Below are 24709 nucleotides of genomic sequence, written 5' to 3'. Positions count from 1 at the left end.
TAGCGGCCAGAGATCCTCCAAGTACCTTCTAACTTGAAGGTACTTGGATTTAAATTCAGCCAGTGTGGTCTCATCGGCCTTTTCCATCCGCAAAGGCGCGTCAATGTAATCCGTCCCCTGGAACTGGAGCTCTGAGAAACGTTCTGCCGTGGGCATTAATGTGTGATTAAAATGCGTTCATTTTATTAATGCATCATTTTTCTGTAATGAATCAACTGACTTGAAGGTATTTTTCTGCATGGCGTAGAATTCATCTCTATGAAAAATGAAATCGGTTTCCCCCCCCGCTGTTGAGGGTCAGGTTTTAAAACCTCACCATCCCTGTATTTTTCGATAAGGACGGATTTTCCTTTTTTCGGCACACAGGAGTGTCACAGATGGCCTAAAGCCATCAGAGACGTGTTGCATGTCACGGTGACATTTAAGAGGAGACTTAATGTTTGGATATAAATCAGAGGGATCTACTTGCAGATTAGCTCGCTTGCACCCTTGGCACAGGCACACACACACACACACGCACACACACACACCTGGCCCCATGCACGTCAGAGCTACAGTCACCACGAGCGTGTTGCTGCTTGCATCCGATGTCTTGCTCCAAGCCGTTGATGCCGAGCCAAGTCCAATGTGGTCTGGATGCTCCGGAGCATCCAGGGAGAGCGTTGAGAAGCAGCCGATGACTGATTCATAATTTAAAGTCGCCCCTCCCCCACTTCACCCTCTCGTACCGGATATCCTGCTCTCCCCTCGGTGACGCGACGCGTTCACCTCCGTTACATAACCCGGTTACTCACCCTCAGCCTGGCCTCTTGGCTGAAACCCCTGGGTGAGGCGTCACCGGGAAACTGTCAGGGGAAACGCTGGCCTGCGTTCTCCGTCGATTTGATTCCAGCAGGCGGAGTAGAAAAGTCACAAAGTGACCCGCCGCCAGACGGGGTCTCACGTAAAACCCCCGGATTCCGTCTGCTTTCCCCAAAGTCGTTGATCTCGAGCGGGGCGGGTTCAACGTTGCGACAGGCCAGTAGGTACATCGGAGCTACACCGGAAGCCGAGGTGAAGAAAGACAGTGGCGGCCGGAAGGCAAACCAGTCTTAGATCTGGCATCCAACTTCGACAATCGTCGGGAAAAAAAAGGTTACCGTAATTTCTGCGACTTTTTCACGTAAACAACGATGCGGCTAATATATGGACTTTTTTGGGTGGGGGACACTAACGAGCTTCACGCCGCTAAAACATTTATCCGCGTCACATTGGACCGATGAAATGACAGGCAAATTCTGAGTCCGTTCAACTCCGACACCGAAGATGACGACTTTGACGGTTTTAGTACGCAGGCGGAAGCCCGAGATAGCGATCGGCTAGCCCAGGGGTCGGCAACCCCTAGCACTTAAAGAGCCATTTGGAGGAGCCTTGACCTGAATTTCAAAAATAAATCGGGGAAAAAAAATCACAGTGTCCGTAAACAATAAAAGATAAATATTTGCAAAATATCTTCAGAAATATTTATTTTACCTGGTTTATGGGACTTCTGCTCCTGAACTTCTGCGCACAGCATCTGCAAATCGGGACTTTACCGGCTGGAGGGTATACCGGCTTCCGCGAGTATGACGTTATATTGAGCGGCGAAAAATAATAAATATAATTTTATGTAATATTTCAAGGTCACAATAATCTTCCAACTTAGAACTAAAAGTCAAAAAAAAGGAATTACACTTCAATTAAATATTAATAATTTATTTTCCCAAGCCACTCAGAGCCGCAGTGTAAAGATGAAAGAGCCTGGGCTAGCCGGTGCGGCTCACATTGAGGTGTGCTCAATAGTCCGGAAATTACGGTAATTTAAAAGACTTCTGGCAATTGAACTTGTAAGTGTTCCCATAACGAAGTATCGTGCATCTTCTTACTGGTCTGATGAAACGCCCCCCTGTAAATCTCATGGGATTTGGACAGACATGAATTCGGAGTGTCACTAGACTGGTTGTCAAAGGCAAACAAACCCGAGGCGGCAACTCCAGTTTGCTCTAATTTTAGCGTCCTCCCCCTCCCGGTTTAGTGGCCCTAACCTCTTTTTTAGATCAGGATGTGTCTGAGCTCCTCTTAGTAGATTTGGGAGCCGCGGGGCGGCGCGGCCGCACAGATTAGTCAGCTGAAATGAATAAAAACCGAGGCGGAGCGGCACAGTGACTCTAGTGTCGAGCTGAAATTCATCGTCGACGTGGAGAGTTAATCCCGTCAGATAAGACTTGTATGTCGGGCTAATCTGCCCCTGTCCCCCCCTGTGTATTCACCTCAGGTAGGGGATCGGATGAAATTTTTGAGAGATTAAATAGTTTGTCAAAACCGTGTAATGTAGTACGTTGAACTTTAGCACCAATATGCTCCATTTCGGTGACACAGATTTAAATGACACTTTTTTGTGCATACAAAAGATGAGTCTATCAAAAATATGAAGTATCGCAGCGATATATCGTACAGCTTTTTCCGGGATATGCACAAATTTCCAATCGAAATATTTTTGATTGGGTCAATTTGGAAATATCTGAAAAAGTCGGGCGTTTTGAGACGCCTCGTATACGTGCAGAACCGCAGACTCCCAGGTCAACAGCGGGTCTTGAATTGTCAGCGTCTCTCTTTCTCGAAATGAAATTCCCTACTTAGAATGAAAAGGGGCTTTATAATGTTCCAACACTGAGTGGTTATTAATATTTTACGGGGTTTTGAAAAATGGATGTAACAGACGGGACCTGGCAAAGCAGCTGCATTCCCAGGATCGCGTGAGAACCCTCTCAGTCGGGCCTCCGGCGAATTATAGAGCGTTCCAGCCATTCTGTACAATTTAAGGTAGGGGCAACAGTGAAAAGCAACCTGAACGATGACAACGGTTGCATCAGTTGGACCTGGAGAGACTCTCTACGCCGCCAGGAGCTGACAGAGCAGCACTTGTATGCTCGTCCTGATTCTTCCCGTCACCGGCCGCAGCTTCTGTCGGGCAGAAGTTAGCCTGTGAGGATGCATCGCAGATGAATGCTTCATCCAGTCACTTGGTAGTTTGCGCGGAATCCCTTTTGTTTTTTTTTTTGTATTTTTGGACGCTTATGTTTGTTGAACTCTTAGCTGAGCAGCTGTTCCGTCTGATCAGTGGCTCCCAAGGGCAGGACGATGACAAGTCCTTGTCGTGCCGGCTTAATCATCCTACGCTGGAAAGAAAAGGAGCTGTCCCGAAGTGCAAACTGGAAATTAATTCCAGTTTGCCCTCCGTGGCCGATACACGACCTGTTACAGACAATGTCCCGTTTCCCCGTGTTTGCTTGACACTAATATAGAATGGCACATTGTTTCCCCTCAGTCAACAGCAGCATTGCATTAAAAAATTAAAAGAAAAAATCCTCCTTTGAGGTTTCACAAAACACCATTGTACATGCGATGACAGGATCATTGTGAACAGCGGTGAAAACGTGTTGATCGGATATTAACGAAAGCCAGATGAGGCGGAAGCACAGCGGGAGGAAACCGCTGCAGGCCGAGTGGGTGTGTGGAGAGGCTGTCAGATATTTCTCATGATCGGTGAGTCCTCCTCCCTACTGCCAGGACAACCCTTGTCAAAGAAGTGTGTTTTTAACTATTTCAAACAGGAGCCGTTTAAGTGGCTTCGGTATTTTTGTGGAAACTTCATCCTCTGTTTCTTAATGGTTGTATTTATTTATTTGTCTCCTCCAATTATTTTGTCATCCAAGGGGATCCAAGTGTCTGGAACCCCCCGCCTGACCTCTCACCCCCCCCCCCCTCGCCACATTTATCACAAAGCGCTGGTTTGGCCCGCGAGGCAGCTTCCCTGTTTTGCGGCAGCTTGCTTGCAAACAAACAAAAAATTTAGAGACGCCAGGCACGCGGCCGCGCTGCAGATCTCTCAAGTCACTGGCATGTGGAATGCTGGAGTTAGCTAGATGCTAGTGAGCTGTCTGGCCTGGCGCTGACACCGCTGTGTGTGTGTGTGTGTAACTCTACAACACTGGGGTCAGTGAAAGTGAGCGTGACGTGCAGGGCACACACACACACACACTCACACCATGGCAAAGGAGCCTGTATTTACACAACTCAAAGATAAGACATGACTACCTTACAAGGTACGGTGTACAGTGCATGCAGGGTTTCTTTCTGCTGTGCATAAATTACTATTGTTAGACTTTTTTTTTTTTTTTTGTGTGTGCCAAGGCTTTTGAGCCAGGTCAGTCACGCTCTGCAGTCTGCAGAGAGAAGAAGGAAGTTCCACCCCCTCTGGGTTTTTGAAATCGTATCAGACTGTAGTGTTTCTTGCCAAAATGACGAAGCAGTGAAACAGGACATCTGGGCGTTTTGCCGACCGATGGGTATTTTTTCTGTTAAAAGGCACAACGGCGTAGAATGTGTTTGTTGTTGTTGTTGTTGGTGAGCACAAAATTCTTTGCCCCCCCCCCGCCGCTGCCACCGCTCAACCGCACCAGATGAGCATTGATTGATAGTAGGCCGTTTTGTGAAGCGTGGGCCGCTTGAACATACACCAATAGCTACATTTGGAGAGTTGCGTAATCTGTTGCAGTGGAAAATCCCAGTGGCATGCAAGTCCTGGGTGAGCTAAACGAAGCTAGCCGCAGTCCCATACCCGCCTAGGTTATGCCTTCCTTGTCCTTCCTCTTCCCCGTCCCCGTCTTCATATCTCTCCGGAAGGCGAAGTCTAAACACCCGGTTCGCTGACGCCCCTCTCTTTTAGCCACAAAGCTAACTTATGCTAACCCAAAAAGGGAGGTCACGCTCTCATATTAGCCGCTTCCAAATGTCGGGATCCACCTGCGCTGGGAAAAATGGCTCCTAAATGGGACGCAGGTCCAACTCTCATCCTATTTCTTTTCAACAGCCTTAAATAATTTTCTCCTGGAGGGGAAAAAAATGTATTACATCTGCGTTCCAGTTTCTTGTTGCTAACAGGAGGAGTTTCCCCAATCATGGTTCCCTTTCTGGCACCTTGGTGGCGCCCGTTGTAGGTCCGTCACGCTACGCAAATCGCACGCTGTGTGATTTGATTCAGTGTAAAACAAACAAACAAAGAAACAAAAATACAACTTGGGTTTCAGTGAAATATTCCAGAAGATTTACACGCCACGCCAGCCCCAAACCCTCCCTCTGGGGCTGCTTTGGTTTTTGCTCATTAGACGGCAGGAGAACCACAGACTTGGCTGTTACATGGAAAAAAATAGATTTTTTTTTTCTTTTTTTTCCTTCTTAGAGGAAATACTGTGTGTAATTTACCGTCCGGTACTTTACTGTTCCAGTTGAAGTATAGAAGGGAACCGAAGACTCCTCACTGCAACCCCGTTAAAGAAAATTAGGGTCAAAGGTTTCCGCTGTGAATGTGAAGAAAATAATTTGCTATTATGGCCAATGCAATGGATATTTCGCATGCTCCTTTTCAGTTCTGGAAAACAAAACCGGTTGTGACTTAATATGTGAATGAACTGCAGCCTTTTTACACTTTTGAAAGGAAGGAAGAGATGTGTTCCCGCGATTGGGCCTGGAGTTGTTCCCTCCGTCCTCGGCAGCTTGCTGGAGGTCCGCGGGTGTAATCGTATCACCTAATGACTTAATGCAGCCTGAAAGTGAGATAAGGAGGCAGCGAGTTAATGAGGGGGAGAAAATGGAAGGAGGGGAACGGATGCGGGAGGACGAGGGGGAGGAAGAAAACGTCTGATCAGGCGGCGACCAGAGCAGAAGGCACCGCTGCGGCTTTCCTGGAAGGAGAACGAGGGTTGTTTCATAATCCCCTCCCAGAACCGAGATCGCCCAAACAACGCTTCGATCTCTCACGTGAAACCTCCTCCGAGTAGGAAGAAGTACACCCGAGGTTAGACTCATAACACGTTGGAGTAAAATAACCGTTAGCCTATCATCCATTGACATTGACACGCTTGATTGACATACAGTACAGCCAATCAGATATCTCGATCCGCCATGAATGACAGACATTTGGAAGTGTGTTTGAACCTGCGAAAATGTATTGTGTGTAATTTAATGTATTGCGCCGTGCATGTTCATGCTGTTATGCAAGAGGAAACAATATGTATTTTAAATATTAACTATACTTGGTGTAGATATATATGTATCATTTTTATTGCTAGAACATCATTTTGAATTGATCATTGTTACAGCGGCTTGCAAGTCTAAAAAAGGGTGGGCACCCATGCATTAGATGAAATAATAATATGACACCATTTAAAATATGGATGAGTCTGGATTTGAAAACATGCAGGCAGTTTCATAGAGACGTTCCATTTTCCAGACATCTGAATGGTTATATGTCTCTGACATGTGAATAAGAGGGTGAATGGTTGTTTCTCCGCAACCCTTAGTGCAGGATAGGCGGTATAAATAATGAACCAATGAATATTCACATTGAAATGTGCTCATTTTTTTTTTAATGGTTGCTTGTTTATCACTGTTTGATATTAGCGATGACTCTCCATTTTGCTATTTTTTCTCTTTTAATATCATTCGTTATGATTTACCCACTCGCTGTCTGATTCGCATCAGACCCGCAACCGTTTTCACTGCATCCGCACATTTTCTCAGCAGATCCTTGTTTCATATCTGTTTCACCCCAGACCGCGTCGTCGGCGATCATTTGGAGTGCCATTTATAAATGGGAGAAATACTTAGAAATGGCTCTCTGGCTGCCAAGTTGTTGTAAATCTCTTCGTGTGTGTGTGTGTGTGTGCGTCTGTGTGCAGCCTGAGTCTGAAAGTGAACCAAAGGGCGCCTTTTCACCAACAGTCTTGTTTATTTTTAATCTTTTTATTCGCTTGTTGTTCAGCCGGCGGCAGCTCCGGCAGGGTGATCTTGAGAAAACCCCAGGGACGACGGGGGATGGCAGCTCCACGACATTGTTATCCGTCTTTGCGGGCCGTCCTGGCTTTACCAAAGCAGATTATTACAATCCAACTTGAAATACCCTTCCACTTGTTCAGGTACCCGGGCTGAAACCTACAGTGTCTGCGGCTTAATCTTTCTTTTTTATTTACAGTTATTTCCGGACGATAAGCCGCGACTTTTTTCATTTAAACAACGATGCGGGTAATATAAAAAATACGTATATATATAAAAACATTTATCCTCGTCACATCGGACAGATGAAATGACAGGGAAATTCTGAGTCTGTTCAACTCCGACACCAAAGAAGACGATTTTGGCGGTTTTGGTGCGCAGGAGGAAGACGAGATAGCGATCGGCTAGCTGGTGCAGCTTATATTTAGGCCCGCTCAATAGTCCGGAAATTACTGTATCTGTTTTTTCTCGACGCTGTGAAAAAAAAAAAAACATTGAAAAAAAATAGAAACGGTGCAGCTCTTGGGCTTCCATTTTTATACTGTATTTTATCTTATTATACTTTTTAAGATGACATGTCTAGTCATTCAGGTTTTTTTTTTTTTTTTTTTTTACTGGTTCCTTGTGTGAAACCATAGTTCCTTCAAACCAGTTTGGCGACACCAGTCCCGAAGTTCAAAATAAACCCGTTTTGCCGCGGGTTAGCCGACATGCCGGCCTCTGTTTGTGCAAAAGCGAAGCTACAGTTGAAAGGCCAACAGAGGGAATTTGTCTTTCTCTTCGCTCCAAGCTAACGCTCATTTAGACTTTGTTTTCCTGCACCACCTGAAGGTCAGGGAGAGGGCGCTCGGCCCGACCCTGGATCCCAGAACGCCTTCCCGGGGTGATCCAAAAACAAGTGCATTATAGAGGCTTATTGTAGCGTGATAGCATGTAGCTTCTGCATTACACCTTGCAAATACTACACTTTCCGCTCACCGAAACTAGCATTGTTTTGGTTGTCCTCATCGGGTCAAGGTCTAGCTGTTATGTAAACTCCTGCTGGCGCTACACCCGCCAACCGGGAGGTGAGTCGGGTTGATCTTGCATTGTTCACGCTAGCGCACCAGGTAGCCGTAATCTGCCCAAATGATCCAATCCTGTCAGCGGGTATAATCTCACCGAATGACCTTGCAGGCACCGTTACGCCGGATTGCATAAATGACCCGTCTTGATGTCACTCAGTGACTAATCGTGATAATCTGACCCAGTAACAGGGCCCAGCAGGGGGGAAAGAAGGAGAGCAGCAGCCTCGAGACTCTCATCGGGGTTGAGATGAAATATGAGGGCGTGAAGTTTAGCGTCGGGACCCTCTGGCGGCGAGAGGTGTGCTCTGCCGTCGCAGTTCCGAACCCTCCTCGCAGCGATCTCGTAATTTTGCACCTCGGCTCGTCTCCGTTACTGCGAGACCAAATCAGTCTGGCGGTGTTATTTAAAGCTCCGCTATTTATAGCGCATTATGTAACCCCGGCGGTAACTTTCTTCATTTATTAATGCTATCTTTATCCAAACCCCACGGGGATTCAGAGGGGGCCGTCGGTGACATCACGTCCTGGAGGGGGGGCGAGGATTAAGCCTCGATAGTGTGTGTGTGTGTGTGTGTGTGTGCAAACAGCAACACTGGCATGTGATGGTCGATGCCAAACGTGGTCCGCGGGCCATGAAGTCATAAAGACCGCGGAGGCGATGAGCGCTCATGTTTGCGGCGCGAGCGAGCGCTGAGTCGACAGATACTTCAGTCAAAGCCATATTATGTGTGTTCATATGGTGGCCCATGTTGTTTCGTGCAACAGGCCATAAGCTAGGTATGCTATTAGTGTTAGATATGCGAGGAATGCGGGACTGGATGAGTGATTGTGCGCGCGCGCGTCCGTGTGTGTGTGTTTGTGTATTTGTTTGTCAGCACATTGCTCCGACCCCTCCCCGCCCAGGAAGGTGAAGTCATCAAAAATAAACTCCCACCGAGCTCTCAGGTGATGACCAAGGACAAAGAAAGCTCAGGGCGAAGCAAATTCCTTTAAGCCGGAGCTCAAAATAAATATCGTTATTTTGAGTCTTTGCTGTTATTTTTACAAATTCCACTTCAAACAGCGTGTTAGATCACCTGGCTCGAAAGTGGATTCGGTCACGCAGCAGTAAAACACACGGAAGAACAAGCAGACAAAACGATCCTAACTACGGGAAGTGTACGAGCTACGGTTTATTGTGTCATTAACCGAATATCTCGTTTAGCTCAGAGATTTAAGATGCCGTAAACATCGCAGACGAATCAAACATAAACCGGTGTCGAGGCGCGATGCTCGTAAAGCAGAAATTACACAACGATAAGCCCGGATAGTACTTTCGAGAGCGAGACCAGAGGATTTCTTCTTTTTCTTAATGACTCATCCCCGTCACAGCCGCGATGCTGTAATAAGGTGATAAAGCTGTCAGAAGTCCCGGCATGGAAATAGATTACACGCGAATGTGACACCGGCAGTGCAGCAACACTCGTCAGAAGTTCTCACCTAAAGGCCGACGGGACAGGCAGACTCTGCCGGAGCTCATGTTGTCATTGCTCAGGTCCTTCCAAAAGGTTTTTCTTTTGTAACTGGAAATTTGAAGGACGGAACAAATACTCTTAAAAATTCTCAATCCGTCTCAAAAGTGTCAAAATTTATCTTTTGCAGCTGGAACTCATGTTGTCATTGCTCAGTTCCTTCCGAAAAAGTTTTTCTTTTGTAACTCGAAATTTGAAGGACGGAACAAATACTCTTAAAAAATTCTGAATTTCTCTCAAAAGTGTCAAATTTACATTTTGCATTACATTTCCTGTTTTTTTTTTTTGTTCCCTCCCCTCCAGTTTATTTTTCATAGAAAGCAGCGTGAATTGGACTGGAGTGCACTGATCGAATGAAAATCTTTAAACCTCACGGCATGCGTGCACACACACACACACACACCCACACACACACACATACTCACAAACACAACCGCACACACACACACACATAACAGGCCTAACAGCAGCCAGCATGTGAAGCACTAATGGCTGGCCTTGGGGTTATTTTGTGTGTGTGTGTGTGTGTGTGTGTGTGTGTGTGTGTGTGTGTGTGTGTGTGTGTGTGTGTGTGTGTGTGTGTGTGTGTGTGTGTGTGTGTGTGTGTGTGCATGTTTTAAAAGTGCAATGGGAAAACATCTGCTGTCCCTCATTGGCACTCATTGACTCTGACAGCGTGAAACTGATGGATGGACACGCGTGTTGTCTGTTTTTTTTTACGTTGCCTTTGGAACCGTGAAGGCGACAAGTTTAAAATCCACATGAACGTCTCGTGTGAGAAGTGGCGAATTCACAAATCTCTAACCTGTGCCGAGTGATTATATACTAAATTTGTGGTTAACATTCAAGTACCGTAATTTCTAGACTTGTGAGCGCATCTGAATATTAGCCACACAAGCTAAAAATAACCCAATAAATATACACGAACATACACAGACCGCACTTATGACATGAGATATTGACACAGAAAAAAAAAAAATTAAACTTTCATTTAAATACATACCAGTAACTTCCACAAAGGCTTGCTGGAATTGCTTTTTTTCTGTAACATGGTTGCTGAAAAAGATGAATAACTCAAGGAAAAAGATGAATAACTCATGGAAAAGTCCTTCCATCCATCCATTTTCTATCCCCGTTTTGTCCCACCCCAGCCGATCGCTATCTTGGTCTTCCTCTTGCGCACTAAAACCTTAAGCTTCTTTGTCTTGAATTGAACAGCCTCACAATTTGACTGTAATTACATTGGTTCGAGTGTTCAAAGCTTGTGAAAAAAGTAGTGGCTTATAGCGTAGAAACGACGGTACTTAAATGCTGATTATTTGATTTGATCACCGTTGTAGTGGTTGAACATCTGATTCAAAACAAACGACGCTGGAACGTAAATTGTTTACTTATCGGTAAAGATGGTTCAAAAACAGCTGAAGTAACTAGAAAGTAACTTGATTCCGGCGGCGAGGTCACGTGAGGTTATCGTACATACTCGACCGTCACGGTCGACCCGCAGGTCGTGGCTCGCGATCGCGATAACATCAGGGAAGCCGAATCGTCCTCGGGTGTGAAATTGTTTTATTAATTTGTGACCAATGCCAATGATATGAGGCACAACGAACATAAATCAACATGTTGTGGTTAATGAGTCACGTTCTGTCGAGCGCCAACGCCTCGGAAAGACGCCTGGGGATGACTTTTCAGGCGGTGCCAGGTCTGATTCAAAAGCGGTGACCTTTGTACACACATCCTGCGTCACTGTGACACTGCAAAAGGTGCTCAGACGGCCTCATTTCATTTGATTTCACAGAGCAATTTATTTTGTCCGCGGGCCAAATCACCGGTGACTTCAAATTTTTACCCTCTGCAGAACAGAGACAAAAGTCAATATAATTCTTTTAAATGTGTGTGTGTGTGTCTGTTTGTGTGTGTGTGTGTGGGGGGGGATTAAATAAGCGCAGGCACTGGAAGGTTTCGCCATAATTTAGAATAGAAAAATAGGATTTTTGTTATTTTGACACATTTTTTGGAATAATGTGCTTTGGATGTCTCACTAATCCACTCGTATATTAAGATAAAATTTTTATTCCCCATTTTAGTTACCATTTTAAATGAATATATGATGGCTTAATGAATATAGGAAAGTGTTGTTTACGTCTTCATATTATTATATAAAAATATTAATACAAATATCAGCCTTTATAATAAGTATTATTTAATAACATTTACATGTTTTTTTTTTTTTCAATTTATGATGAGTTAATGTTCATTAGGAACGAGTATAATCACCAATTATTTTTCCTAGTGCGCAAAATAACGTGTGTCACTTGAACGCATCATCCCGGCGAGTATCTGTTAGCCCAGCTTTGCTTGTGCTGCGCTAACGGCGCCAACCGATCGCTTTATTGATCACCCCGTTGTCAGCATCTTGCACGTGATTGGACGCTCCAAGTCGGAGGCCCGCCCTCCTTTCCGTCTCTCACATTCCCACGTTTTTATTTCTCCCCAAAGCGAAACACAGCAACGACTCGGTAGCACAGAAGAAATAGATTCGCTGTTTCTGTTGAACTTAAATTTGCTTTCTCAGCATCAGTGATTCCCTCTGTCTGCCTCTCAGCGGGAGGTTGCTGGTTCACTGCAGTGGTGTTACATAACTGTCGACTGGAAGCAGCTGCGTGTGTGTGTGTGTGTGTGTGTGTGTGTGTGTTCATGCCTGCGTACATGTGCTCCTTTTATAGTTTTTCTCACATCTTCTGCAGTCGTCTTGAATCTGGCGTCAGCGGCTCTGCTGCAGCTGGATTAGCAGTTTGCTATCGTCAGCATCCACTGGCATGAAAGTGTGTGTGAGTGTGTGTTTACCCATACATTGTTGTTTGGTGGATGTCCTCACAATCTCTTGCCACATGACACACACTCGTGTGTGTGTCACCCTGGTGTGTTCGATGTTGCGCCACACTCAGCGTGGTGAGGTCACTGACAGTGGTTTTCCTCCTGAGCAACGCCAGATAAGTCCTGCGCATGTGAGCGTCTTTTTTTTTTTCTTTTTTTTTCTTATAACATTTATCTTGATTTTATCCTGGAAACCAGAGCCAATCAAAAGCCATCCCCGGGGCGAGAGGCGGGGTTTGACCTGCACTGGCCACCTGTCAATCACAACCATATATTGTGATATACACAGCGGGTTGATGAGCGTGTGTGTTTTGTTTCAGCTCCACCAAGTGGCCAAACACTACATTTAGATAACTTTGCAGGATCATTTTTGACTTTTTTTGACATTGTTACGATGATTCGGCCAAGAAGGCCCACAAAGGTCGAGGTATCGCGGACTGAGCAAGCCGTTTATCGACAAGTCAAAGTCAGCGTTGTTGTCAATTTCTCCGCATGTGCTAGACATACAGAGGAATCGAGAAGACGGTGATGTGAAAATTCCCAAAATAATTACAATCGCGTACAAATCACATCGTGAAACCACAACTCGTGCAATCACGAATTGTGAAATCATAACAAAAACATAAGAGCTTTTTAAAACACCGTCTCCCGGGATGCCCCCTCGCTACCTTTTTTTTAAAAGTGTGTATTGTCGCGAATCCCCCCTTGCCCCACACACACACACAAACACACACACACACCCCTGCCTCCTGCAGCATTGGCCCGAAAACCAGACTTATCAATAATAAAAGCTTGACGTTAATATTGTAAATCTGCTCTCAAAGACCATCTGTCAAACGGCGTTTCCTTCCTCTCTCCTAACGTCCACACAGCTCATTTAACTGTTTCTCCCACCAGAGCACCTGCCTTCTATTTTTCTCTCCATCCTCTCACTGTCACCCCCCCCCTTTTTCCTTCCTGCTTTCTCCCTCCATGACCCCTGCTCTCACTTTCACACCGTTTTCCTTTTTTTTTTTTTTTTTTTCTTCTCCGCCCCCTTTCTTTTTTATCAGGGCGCTCGTCTCGTGGGTTTCTCACGGCAGGCGAAGGATATGAAAGGATTTGTTCATGTTCGGCGGAGAAACGGCGCGCTGAGGAAGAAAAGCAAAAGGGGCAGAATGAGGCCGTTCATTCCAAAAGAGGAAAAGAGAAAAGTAAAATTGTTTGATTTCAGCCTCGGTGTTCATAGAGCCCGGAGGCGACGCGGGGCTTCCTCGGCGGCGGAGGATATTTTTCTATTAGCCGCTCAGGTGACGGCAGTGGGAGAATGAAAGGAAGCAAGGGGAAGGCGAGGAACTTGCCTCCCTCTTCCCCCGCCCCGGAGGGCAGTTACCAGTTACGTGGCTCTCACAAACACAAAGCTCCAAATCTTTCAAAAACATCCACAAAGACATTGTTTTGGTTTTTAAGAATGATCTGGGTGACGTTTTTATTTAATGCGGGAACGAATTGCTCATAACGAATTCATGAATTTCAACAATGCGGCGTAAAGTTAACAGTTCTATTGTCCCGTTTTTTGTGTTGTTTTTTTTTCCCCGGACCCTTAAAGTTCTCGAGAACAAGCGATAAGTCGCTTTAGAGCTGTCAAAATGTGTGTGTGGAAGTGTGTGTTGATGCAGGCGGCACAACAAAAGGGGTGCCGGTTCTATTCCGATGACCCTACGACCTTTTTCTGAAGACTAAATCGTGATTGACAGGTGACGTCACCCGCCTCCTTCTCGGTGAGGTCACCTGTGATTGGCTCGCGGGTTTTCATGTCATTTCAAATTAAAAGCGGAAAAAAAAATAAAAAAACGTTTATACAAAATAAGTTTCTTTCACGTTGCAGACGTGACAGCTGATGAAAACGGCAACATAAAAAGTCCGTCCTCATAAATTAAAAATTAAATTAAAAAGGATCGACGGGGATCTTTTTCGAAAGAAACGCGGCGGTTTTATTCGTTTCGAATCGAGCCCAGGTGAAGCCCCGGCACGAGCGACGTCTCGACATCTGACGTCCGCCGTTCGCGGTCGTATCCCTTCGTTTTTTCCAGTTTTTTTTTTTCCCCCGTCTGCGAGCGTTCGGGCCGGGGGAACATGTCAAGGAGCACGCATGCACACACACTCTTTGTAGAGGTCGTGATGAATGGGCAGTCTGTTCTCCGGCAGTCACACATTGAACTCCATTTTTAGGATGTGTGTGTGTGTGTGTTTGGAGGAAATGTGCATAGTAAAATGATTGCTTTGATGATAGATGGAACAGATTGTACATGTTTCCCACGATCAATCAACAACTCGGCCGTCCTGACAGGCCGGTCCGAACTCCTCCGTCGCCCTCCGTAATTCCAGTTATCTTTGTCTGCTCACCTTTTCTGACCTCCACCTCCCCACGCCGACGTCTCAATGTCTTTGACCTTAATCGCTTCTCACACTGCTTCTCTCCCCGCTTCCTCCCTCCTCGTCTCTTACCGCTCTCGTCTGTTTCTGTCTTTCTCAAAAACTTCCTGCCTCGCAATTCTCTCAGTATTGTTTTGTGTGTGTGTGTGTGTGTGTGAGTGTGTGTGACTGTACCTACAAGTCTGTGTGGGAACTCGCCGTTTCTTTTTTTTTTTCCCTTTTCACTTGGTGGGTCTCTGTGGCGGGGTGGGAACACAGACGTCTTTATCTTTTATTTACAAGGTGTTTACTGTGCTTTTCTTGTGTGTGTGTGTGTGTGTGTGTGAGAGAGAGAGAGAGAACTGTTTATTAGAAGAAGTTTTCCTGTTTTGATGTTGACAAACCTACAGAGGGACAGATCGCTATCTGCTGCTCCCGCTCCTGCCTCGGAGCCTTGCCACTGTTTGTGACCTAGAAGGTACTACCCTGTGTGTGTGTGTGTGTGTGTGTGTGTGTGTGTGTGTGAGACAGAGAGAGACAAAGATAGAAAGGCGGAAAAATAAATAAATAAATGTGAGATAACCCAGTGAAACTGTACCTCTCGGCCCGATCGAACCCCACAACAGGAAGCGGCGTGTGAGTTAGGAAGCCAAGGTGACGGAGCCGCCGCGTCGGCGGGGTTCCCAAGACCTGGTCGCCATGACGACGGGAGGTCGAGCCCTGTTTACGGCTCTCTCATGAGAAACCCATAGGCCGTGAATGGCACAGGAAGGCGGTCTGTTAAGTTATAACTGTCGGTTCATTGTATTTAACTCTCAACATTTTTAGCGCCCAAGTCGGACCGGTAAGATTTTTTTTCCGCGCGTTTCCGTCTCACGGCCGCGGTTGGATTCTGAGAGGGAGCCTTTCCCGGAGTCTCCATGTTCTCTCCGTGTCTGCGTGGGGTTCTTCCCGAAGTCCAAATGCATCATCGGCGATCCTAGATTACCCCGGTCGTGAACGGTCTTGTCCGTGTGTGTCCCTGTGATTGACAGGCGAGTGGGCGAGAGGCGGGGTTTAACGCCGACCCGCCACCTGTCAATCACGGGAGAGTCCGAAGGGGATCCGGAATCCTCTCACCCGTCGATGCCCTTCTCACCGAGGAGCTCTGTTTCATATTACGTAACAACGAGACCCCGATATCCTCTCGATGGAATTAGCAGCCACCATCTCCCCGCCGCTCGCGAGCGTTCGCGTATCAGGTTTAGCAGAAGTCTACATACTTATCGGCGTGAGAGATTAAATGACGCGGAAAGGACACTTCCTGCCTTCTTGCAAAACAGTTTGTCCGAAGTTGGTGCGGCCGAACGGCGCCGAACGCCTCCTAGTGGCGCCGCCAGAGGGTCCGAACAGTTACAGTGACGGTATTTTTCTTGTTAAAACTACGATTTAATGAAAATGTTGCTGCACCCGTTTGTGAAACTCTCCATCAACCTGACTGCATTTAAACGTATAAAGTTCTTAAAGGTCAGTCGACTTTGAGTTGACTTTTTTTTTTTTTGTTTTTGCAAAGTCAGCCGTTCTATCGTCTAATCTTCTGCGATAATTATCGATGAGACGGAGAGAGAAAGCCAAAAGCGAAGGGAGGCAGGTTTTCCATTTAAACTTCATTGCTTTTTTTTTTTTTTTTTTTTTTTTTGTTAAATCTCCATCCCTGGCAACGGTGACTAATGTCCTTTTTGGCAATCGGCGGCCTGCAGTCCTTGTCAGCTCCCCTCACGGTTTTATCAGAAACGTTAAGAAAGAAATTGAGATTAAGAAATCGAGCCAAGAAAAGAGAATTAATGCTAAAATGTCCAGTCATCCCTCTCCTCCCCCCTCCCCCGAACCTTCGCCTCACGGCCGCCATTTGAGATCACCAGACGTTCTCTCATCCCGAAGGGCGGCGTCTGCCCTGCCCTGTGAGGACGACGCGGCGGCCAAATAGCGTTTAAATGTATTTTCAGTTCCGCTTCATCGACGTCGAGACAGTGAGAAGATAATGCGGTTCTGATTGAATTATTTTCATTTCGGCTGAATGATTACCGCATCGTCCCTTTCCGGTGTATTTGCCGCAGCGTAGGTGGGATGGGTTTGAATCCTGCTCTTTGGAATGGTTCAATATAACAAGCCATGTGTCAAAATACACTCAAATGTCCAGAATTTAAGAAATGTACCCTCGTGATAGCTCAACCAGTGGACAGATGTAACATCTATCACATCTTAACAACATATCATGAGCTTAAACACACAAACGTCCAAGAATGCCAGCCATCGATCTGGATTCCGCGACGTCGGAACACTGTCGTGAATTTTTCAGTATTGTCACTTTTATTGTTTTTTTTAATTTTTTTATCATTTTTGTTTTAAGTTCAAATTTCGACATGGCTCACATTTCCCAGCTGTCATCCCAGCTGCCGCAGGTCACGCTGTCGGTATGCTAGCGTTAAACCGATACACAAGTTTTCCGTTTTTAGGATGCGTCATCCCCGATGGGGTGGGTGAGAGCTGCTTTGGTCGGCCGGGAGACGGTTTGCAAGGTGTCGTCTGATGTTATTAGCAGGTATTGAAAGCACTCGTTCTCTTTCCTTTGCACAACAAGTGTTTCCACCGGGCTGCTGGATCCCGTGTGTGTGTGTGTGTGTGTGTGCGTTTAGCTAAAGACGACATTTCCACTGACCCTTCCTAACATGGAAACCAGTCATGCCATCATAATTTCCACCTGGTTTCTGAAAGCTGGGCTTTGGCCAAGGAACTTCATTGAATGTGGATTTGGCATGGATTTAATATTAATATTAATTTTGTATCAAAAATAAAATAAAAATAAAATAAAAAATAGTAAAAATACTATTATTGATACATTATAATATTGATACAGTATTATAATTAATCAATAATAGTATTTTTTGTCATTATTTTTTATTATTTCATTATTATTATCATTGTTATAATAATAACAATGATAATAATAATACATATAATTAATTAATTAATTAGTAATAATTATTATTGTTTTTATTGTTATTATTATTGTTCTTATTGTTGTTATTATTTTTGGTCCTGGTTGTAGGTAGTTGTAATAATAATACAGTTGTTCACTGAACCCAGGTTGTATGAGAGGAGATACATTATCAGAAAAAACAAATATTGATCATAAATGTGAGAACTCGGAGACTTTGTGCAAGACGGTAGACTTTTTGTACGTGTTTGATCGACTTAAATATCGCTGTGACGTCTCGTCGGGTATTTCTGGGTACCCTGATGCTCCACATAACTGCTGAAGGATTTCCATACAGACGTCTCACTTCAAGCCATTGGACAGATTTTTGTAGACGGTAAAACCTACGTCTCAAATTGCAACGGAGAAGAGAAACCCTTGTTTGTCCTTGCAGAGCTTTCGCCTCATTTTCCAGAGTTTAAGGTTTACAGGAAGGAAGGGCTTTTCCGTATCCATCTTTTACACCCATTCATGTAGTTTTAAACATTTTGGCGCTTTGGGTTTCTCCCCCTCCCCTGCGCCATTTCGTGCTTTGCCGTTGACAAACTTCGCCTTGGGTCATCTCAAAAAGGAACTGCGGTGGCAACAACAACCGGGCAGCCGGGTTCCCAATCTGACAGTCATGACGGAGTTATAATCCGTTCTGGAGCCGGGCTCTTGTGTAACAATGTCAACAGCTATGACTAAAAACCAAAGTACAGCCAGGACGGGAAGTGTCTGTCGGCGCACCGACGGAAGAAAAGTGACACCCGGTTTTCGGATGAAGGGACTCAAGGTCCAGGTCGCAGCTCGAGCTTTGAATGAGGTGCCTCCAAAACACTCGTGAACACGCCGCTCCGATCTGAAAAGGTCATCCACGTTGATCTTTGCGATGGTGAATCCAGTCGTATTCTCTGCAGGAAATGCTGGAATTAACCTGTATGAGGACGTTATCTTCCTCCGATGGCCGTCACGAGAACTTCACGATGAAATGTCATTTTGCCGTCCCGTTTGACCCGGCGTCCTCCCGTCTGCGCGGCAGGTCTTCCGGATCACTACTACAGCCTGACGTGGTTCCTCAGCCCCGTCCTCGGCCTCATGTTCACCCCGCTGATCGGCTCGGCCAGCGACCGCTGCACCCTTCGCTGGGGCCGGAGGAGACCCTTCATCCTGGCTCTCTGCATCGGAACTCTGATCGGCGTTGCTCTGTTCCTCAATGGATCGCTGATAGGTGAGTGATTTATATTTATACATCTATATCTATGAGTATACTTAACACAATAAATGTTTGTGGATCTTGCATAACTGCATGAACCCTTATGGCTCACTACAACGGAGTACTTATTTGGGAAAAATACTTTATCCTGATGACTTGAATGGAGTCGGCAGCATAGTTGAAGTTAGCTTTGTTAGCCGGGATTTTAGTTCCTTCACCTTTCTCCTTCTCGGCTCACTTTTCGGAGGGAAGTCGGTGCTGTAGTTTTTACGAACGGTCTGAAAATGCCGCTCCACGTTTCTTTTTTGCGGTATAGCGATGGCAGACCGGCAGATGAGGCGAACGCACTTTGAAAATGACATAGAAGAAAAAAAAGTTCACCTCCCGTTCCGTAAGGAAGTGATAAGTTTTCGTCTTTTTACTCGGTCCAGGTCCCCCACTCATTTTCATACACGTAAGTTTAGAAGGCATGAATTGGAGGCTAACATGCTAGCTTGCTAGAACGCGCCGTGACGCCTGTGTCACAAAAAGTCAGGTTGGACAGACCGACTGTCAGTCAAACGACAAATTTCACAGTGAGGCTGATAGGCTGACGTTTTTAATGCCATGCGATCGACACAACCGACCTTTGCTATCGACGTATCGGGCGAACCTGCTATAGAGGCACAGAACCATTCGCCCTCTCATTCACACATCATGTAGAGACAACAATTCATCAAATATCAATCCGTTCAAACATCCTAGAGTCAGTCATTCGCCTCCCATTCACAAGTCATATAGCAACTTTCCATTACCGTCGCTCTATCCTGCAGACTTCATTACATCGCCCGAGGTCGCTTCAAGGTCACCGGCGGTCGAACCAACTGATAAATCGTCGATTGTGACGCACGGATATCGATCGGCGCGCGTGCATTTTCGGCGTGAACGGGGCCATCGGTCCAACAGCACGTATCGTCACCCGATGATCAATAGTTGGTCACACTTTGGTGGAAAAGTTCAAAAGTGCACCTCTTCGTTCCTTTTCCGTCCTGGTTTAGGTGTGAAATACACGCGGGCTTCCGTGTATGATTATGTAATATTACTCGTCGCGGTACCGATTACCCGACAGTGTATCGACGCGGCAGGCAGATTGAAAATGGGACAGTGACACGCAGCTCCGTGCGACCGCTCGGCGGCCCCGACGAACGTTCTTCAACCGCACAAAGAGAAATGAGCGGCGGATTGTGGCTTGGAGAGGGAAAAAAAGGAAACGGCGAGTGCTTTGTGAAAGGTTCTCTATCAGCAGATTCTATTCACTTCTACTTTGTTTCACCTCCATTCTCCTGCTGAGACGCTGGCACTTGTTAAGGGCACAAGGGGTGTGTGTGTGTGTGTGTGTGTGTGTGTGTGTGTGTGTTTTGTACGCGCATGTTCACATGTGTGTGTTGACATGGGAACCCTGAAGCAGGCAGTTCACAAGAAAATGCTTCCTGTTTGCGTCCCCCTTTCCACCAATCACAGACAGCTTCCTGTCTGCCCGGCTAGTGAGTCGCGCTATTGTCGCATACACACACACACACACACACACTTATAGTTGATCCTCTATGAACATTTGTTTCCTTGATATGAATGGATATTAGTTTGTAAAGTCATGCTGCGTCAAGCTGACTGATATGACACGCACACACTCTCTCACACACACACACACACACACACACACAATTGCATAGCATTATGGGAAATGCGGTGACCTGTTTGTCTTCCTGCGTTTGTAAAAAAAAAACACACTCGATAGAGAGGAATATACTTTTAAACTAACATTTAAAGATTTATGGGTTGATTTCCTCAAACAATAAGATAAGGGGCTTTTGATGTGTGGGTTTGTGTGTGTGTGTGTGTGTGTGTGTGTGTGTGTGTGTGTATGTGTGTGTGTGTGTGTGTGTTTTAAATGACACAATGTACACAAACCAGCTTCTCCAAACATCCAACAGGGGGTAGTTTGAAGAAACACGTTTTTTTTTTTTTCTCCTTCGTCTCTCTCAGGTCTGTCGCTTGGCGACGAGCAGGGGAGGCAGCCAATCGGAATCGTGCTGACGGTGCTCGGCGTGGTGGTGTTGGATTTCTGCGCCGACGCGACGGAGGGGCCGATCAGAGCTTACCTGCTGGACGTGGCGGACGCCGAGGATCAAGACATGGCGCTCAACATCCACGCCGCCTCAGCAGGTACACCCGACTTCCCTACACAGGAAGTGCAGGTGTTGAAGGTCACCTAAAGGTCTTTTTTTTTTTTTCTTTTTTGTCACCCCGCCGTGCGCTCAGGTCTCGGCGGCGCCGTTGGTTACGCCCTCGGAGGCCTGGACTGGACACACACCTTTCTGGGGAAAGCTTTTCGGTCCCAGGAGCAGATCCTCTTCTTCTTCGCCGCCATCCTCTTTTCTGTGTCCGTGGTGCTGCATCTGCTCAGCATCGAGGAGCAGCAGTACATCCCCCAGCATGACCGGCTGGACCAGGTAGAGCACGTGTGTGTGTGTGTGTGTGTGTGTGTGTGTGTGACTAGCAAAGCAACTTTGTTGTCGTCAGCAGACAGACTAATGTGCATCCCTTCCTGCAGGAGAGCCCCGATCCCGCCCATCCTCAGCCCTCGGCCAATGGCAGGGCAGGACTGCTCGCGCCCAAACTGGAAATGATCGGCGAGGACGAAACCAGGGACAGCTATGACCTCTACGACCCCTACGACGACGACCAATCGGAGCGCGGCGAAATGGACATGGACTTCCTGGAGGTGGAGCTCGTGAGGAGTGAGTTGTGACACACCTGTGTGTTCAAAAAGGGAAAAAGGGAAATATTTTCAAAACACAGTGAAGGTTTACTATATTTATTGAGTGTGTGTGCGTGTGTGTCAGCAGAGAGTAAAAATATATTTATAGAAATTATATTATAAAAAAAATTATAAAAAACATATATGAAAAAATATCATTTTTCGTCACTCGATTTGTATTGTTGTTTAGTTCTAATTCTAGTGTATTTTTCACCCTCGCTGTTCCATGATGTTGCCTGTTGTCATCCCTGATGTTTGGATTTTTATTGGATGGATTTTTATTTATTTTTTTGTTTTGCTGTCTTCTACCTTTCTATATTTATTTTTTTCCTATTTATTTCCTGTTTTTTTTGACATAACTGTTACACTGCTCTGACAAAGTAATCTTATCTTATCTCATGTGTGTGTGTGTGTGTGGGGGCTTCCTCTCCTTGCTTGTTAAGGCAAGAGTGACAGCGTTCTCGCCATGGCGGACGCCACCCTGGACCACCTGGATCACGACGCGTTGTTCCTGTGCCACATCGAACCCTCCATCTTCACCGACCGCCTCTCACCCTACCACGGCTCGCCGCCGCCGACCGGCTCCCTCTTCCACTCCGACCACAGCAGCCCCCCCCGCTTCGCCGCCGTCCGACACAGCAGCAGCGCCGGCAGCCAGGACCTCCTCCGCCTCCAGAGCGGCAACCACCAGCCGCACGCCCCGACGGCGCGGATCTCCCGACTCTCGGCGTTCCTGCAGGAGATGGAGAACGACGAGGGGCAGGAGGCGCTGCTGAATAACCAGCTGAACGAGCAGCGCACGCTGAACGGGCGTCTGTTCGCCGGTTTTGACGCCGACCGTCTCTGCGGCAACGCCGGCAGGCTGAGCACCAAAGGGCAGGCTCACCGAGCCGGGATGGTCAAAGGTCGGTGCGCGGGCGTCTTCAGCTCAAATAATTCAATACTTCATACCTCATAGTTTCATTTTTACTGCACATTACTGCTAATTTGCACTCTACTACACTGCTCAAAAAAATAAAGGGAACACTTAAAAAACACATCCGAGATCTAAATGAATGAAATATTCTTATGAAATACTTTGCTCTTTACACAGTTGAATGTGCTGACAACAAAATCACACAAAAATGATCAATGGAAATCAACTGTATCAACCCATGGAGGTCTGATTAGGAATCACACTCAAAATTAAAGTGTAAAAACAAACTCCAGGCTGATTCAACTTTGATGTAATGTCCTTAAAACAAGTCAAAATGAATCTGTGTTGCTTCATGAGTGGACACTATGATTTCACAGAAGTGTGATTGACTTGGAGTTACAATGTGTTGTTCAAGTGTTCCCTTTATTTTTTTTGAGCAGTATATTATTTTGTTAATTTCATGTTACCGTGAGAAACATTGTCTGGATTCCTTTGTAAGCCCAGTACATGCAGAGAAATTCAGAATCAGAATTTTGCTTTACTCGGGGAAAGTAATTTTGCAACGACGAGGAATTTGCTTTGGTAGACGGTGCTGAACAGACAACATGTAACAGATATTAAATAAGTGGAAAATAAAAGCGAGATCGGGATCGTGTCGTGCAAAATGGCAAGTCGTGCAAGGTGGTGCGAGGCTGCCGATTTTGGCCGAATTTGAATAAAACTTACTTTGACTTTGAAAATCAAATCCTATTTGACCACCTCCTTATAAACGCGTGTGTGTGTATTGATAACTAATCGATTCCCATCTTGTTCCAGCCGCCAGTACGGGAGCGCCGATGCGACAGTCTCGTCACCCGCACACTTTCTACCGCCAACCCTCCTGCACTTTCTCCTACTACGGCCGCGTGGGCAGCCACCGCTCGCGGTACCGCCGCGCCGACGCCGCCCTGCTCATCAAGCCGTCCCGCAGCATGAACGACCTGTACGAGGTGGAGGCGCGGCAGCGACGCAGGAGCCGGCAGAGGAACCGCCACCGCAGCGGCAACACCAACTCCAGCAGCGGCGACGCGGAGAGCGTCGAGAGCGAGGTGAGACGATAAGGCCGCGAAGGAAACGGCGGCGGGTCGATGGCGGATAATGCAAGGCGGGTAGAGTTTCACCGGGTTTGTCATGATCCCTTCCGACCCCCGTCAGGCGGAGACCACCGTACGGCTGCTGTGGCTCTCCATGCTGAAGATGCCGCCGGAGCTGCTGCGCCTGTGCGCCTGTCACCTGCTCACCTGGTTCTCCATCATCGCCGAGGCCGTTTTCTTCACCGACTTCATGGGACAAGTCATCTACTCCGGAGACCCCACCGTACGAACGCCGACGCTCACGTGACCCCTTATTTTATGAATCGTTATGTCATGGTGGAGACAAAACGGAAATGGGTTTGCCTCCGAGAGGCGTTCAAGATCCAGTCAAAAGCTTAAAACTTAAAAACCCAACTGACCTTCAGATATTTCAAGCTTCTCAACTGAGATTACCCTCCTGAGATTTGGATTTTTTTTTTTTTTTTAAGTGACTTCTAGCTTTTTTTTAAGGTGAACAACAAAGTGGCTTTTACTTGTGGCTTGTGTTGCCATGAAATAAATAAATAAATAAATAAATAAATAAATTTTTAAGTGAATTTGCTGAGAAAAGCCAAACAAAGAATAATATCAAACAATTGACAAAAATACATTTTTTTTTGAAGCCAGAGAATGACTTTATGCAACTATAAATGTGTGGATATGTGGAGGTGTATGTGTGTGTGTGTGTGTGTGTGTGTGTGTGTGTGTGTGTGTGTGTGTGTGTGTGTGTGTGTGTGTGTGTGTGTGTGTGTGTGTGTGTGTGTATATCACAAGCCATCAGATATATGTATAAATACACATCCACATATTTACACATATGTAACTTCTCCCTGAAGTTACATATGTGTGTGTGTGTCTGTGTGTGTGTGTGTCTGTGTGTGTGTGTGTGTGTGTGTGTGTATCACACACCATCAGATATATGTATAAATATACATCCACATATTTACACATATTTAACTTCTCCCTTAAATT

At 46.1% G+C, this 24709-nt stretch overlaps 1 protein-coding gene across 2 annotated transcripts in view; it reads left to right on the top strand.

Annotated features, from left to right (window-relative positions):
* Positions 1–24709, top strand: part of slc45a4a (solute carrier family 45 member 4a) — a 49607-nt gene that overhangs the window by 19989 nt on the left and 4909 nt on the right. For both annotated transcript variants that reach the window (XM_086178382.1, XM_086178383.1), the window contains 7 exons: positions 18739–18927; positions 20935–21114; positions 21211–21401; positions 21503–21689; positions 22153–22614; positions 23442–23713; positions 23820–23981. In XM_086178382.1, the coding sequence (XP_086034508.1) occupies positions 18739–18927; positions 20935–21114; positions 21211–21401; positions 21503–21689; positions 22153–22614; positions 23442–23713; positions 23820–23981 (1643 nt within the window). The remainder of the gene's footprint in view (positions 1–18738; positions 18928–20934; positions 21115–21210; positions 21402–21502; positions 21690–22152; positions 22615–23441; positions 23714–23819; positions 23982–24709) is intronic.

The sequence above is a fragment of the Fistularia commersonii genome, chromosome 30, assembly GCF_037954325.1.
Source record: "Fistularia commersonii isolate RoL2024-O1a breed Wild chromosome 30, RoL_Fcom_v1.0, whole genome shotgun sequence".
In the NCBI taxonomy this organism is placed as follows: Eukaryota; Metazoa; Chordata; class Actinopteri; order Syngnathiformes; family Fistulariidae; genus Fistularia; species Fistularia commersonii.
Note: the sequence above shows the minus strand (reverse complement) of the source record. Positions and strands in the feature narration are given on the sequence as shown.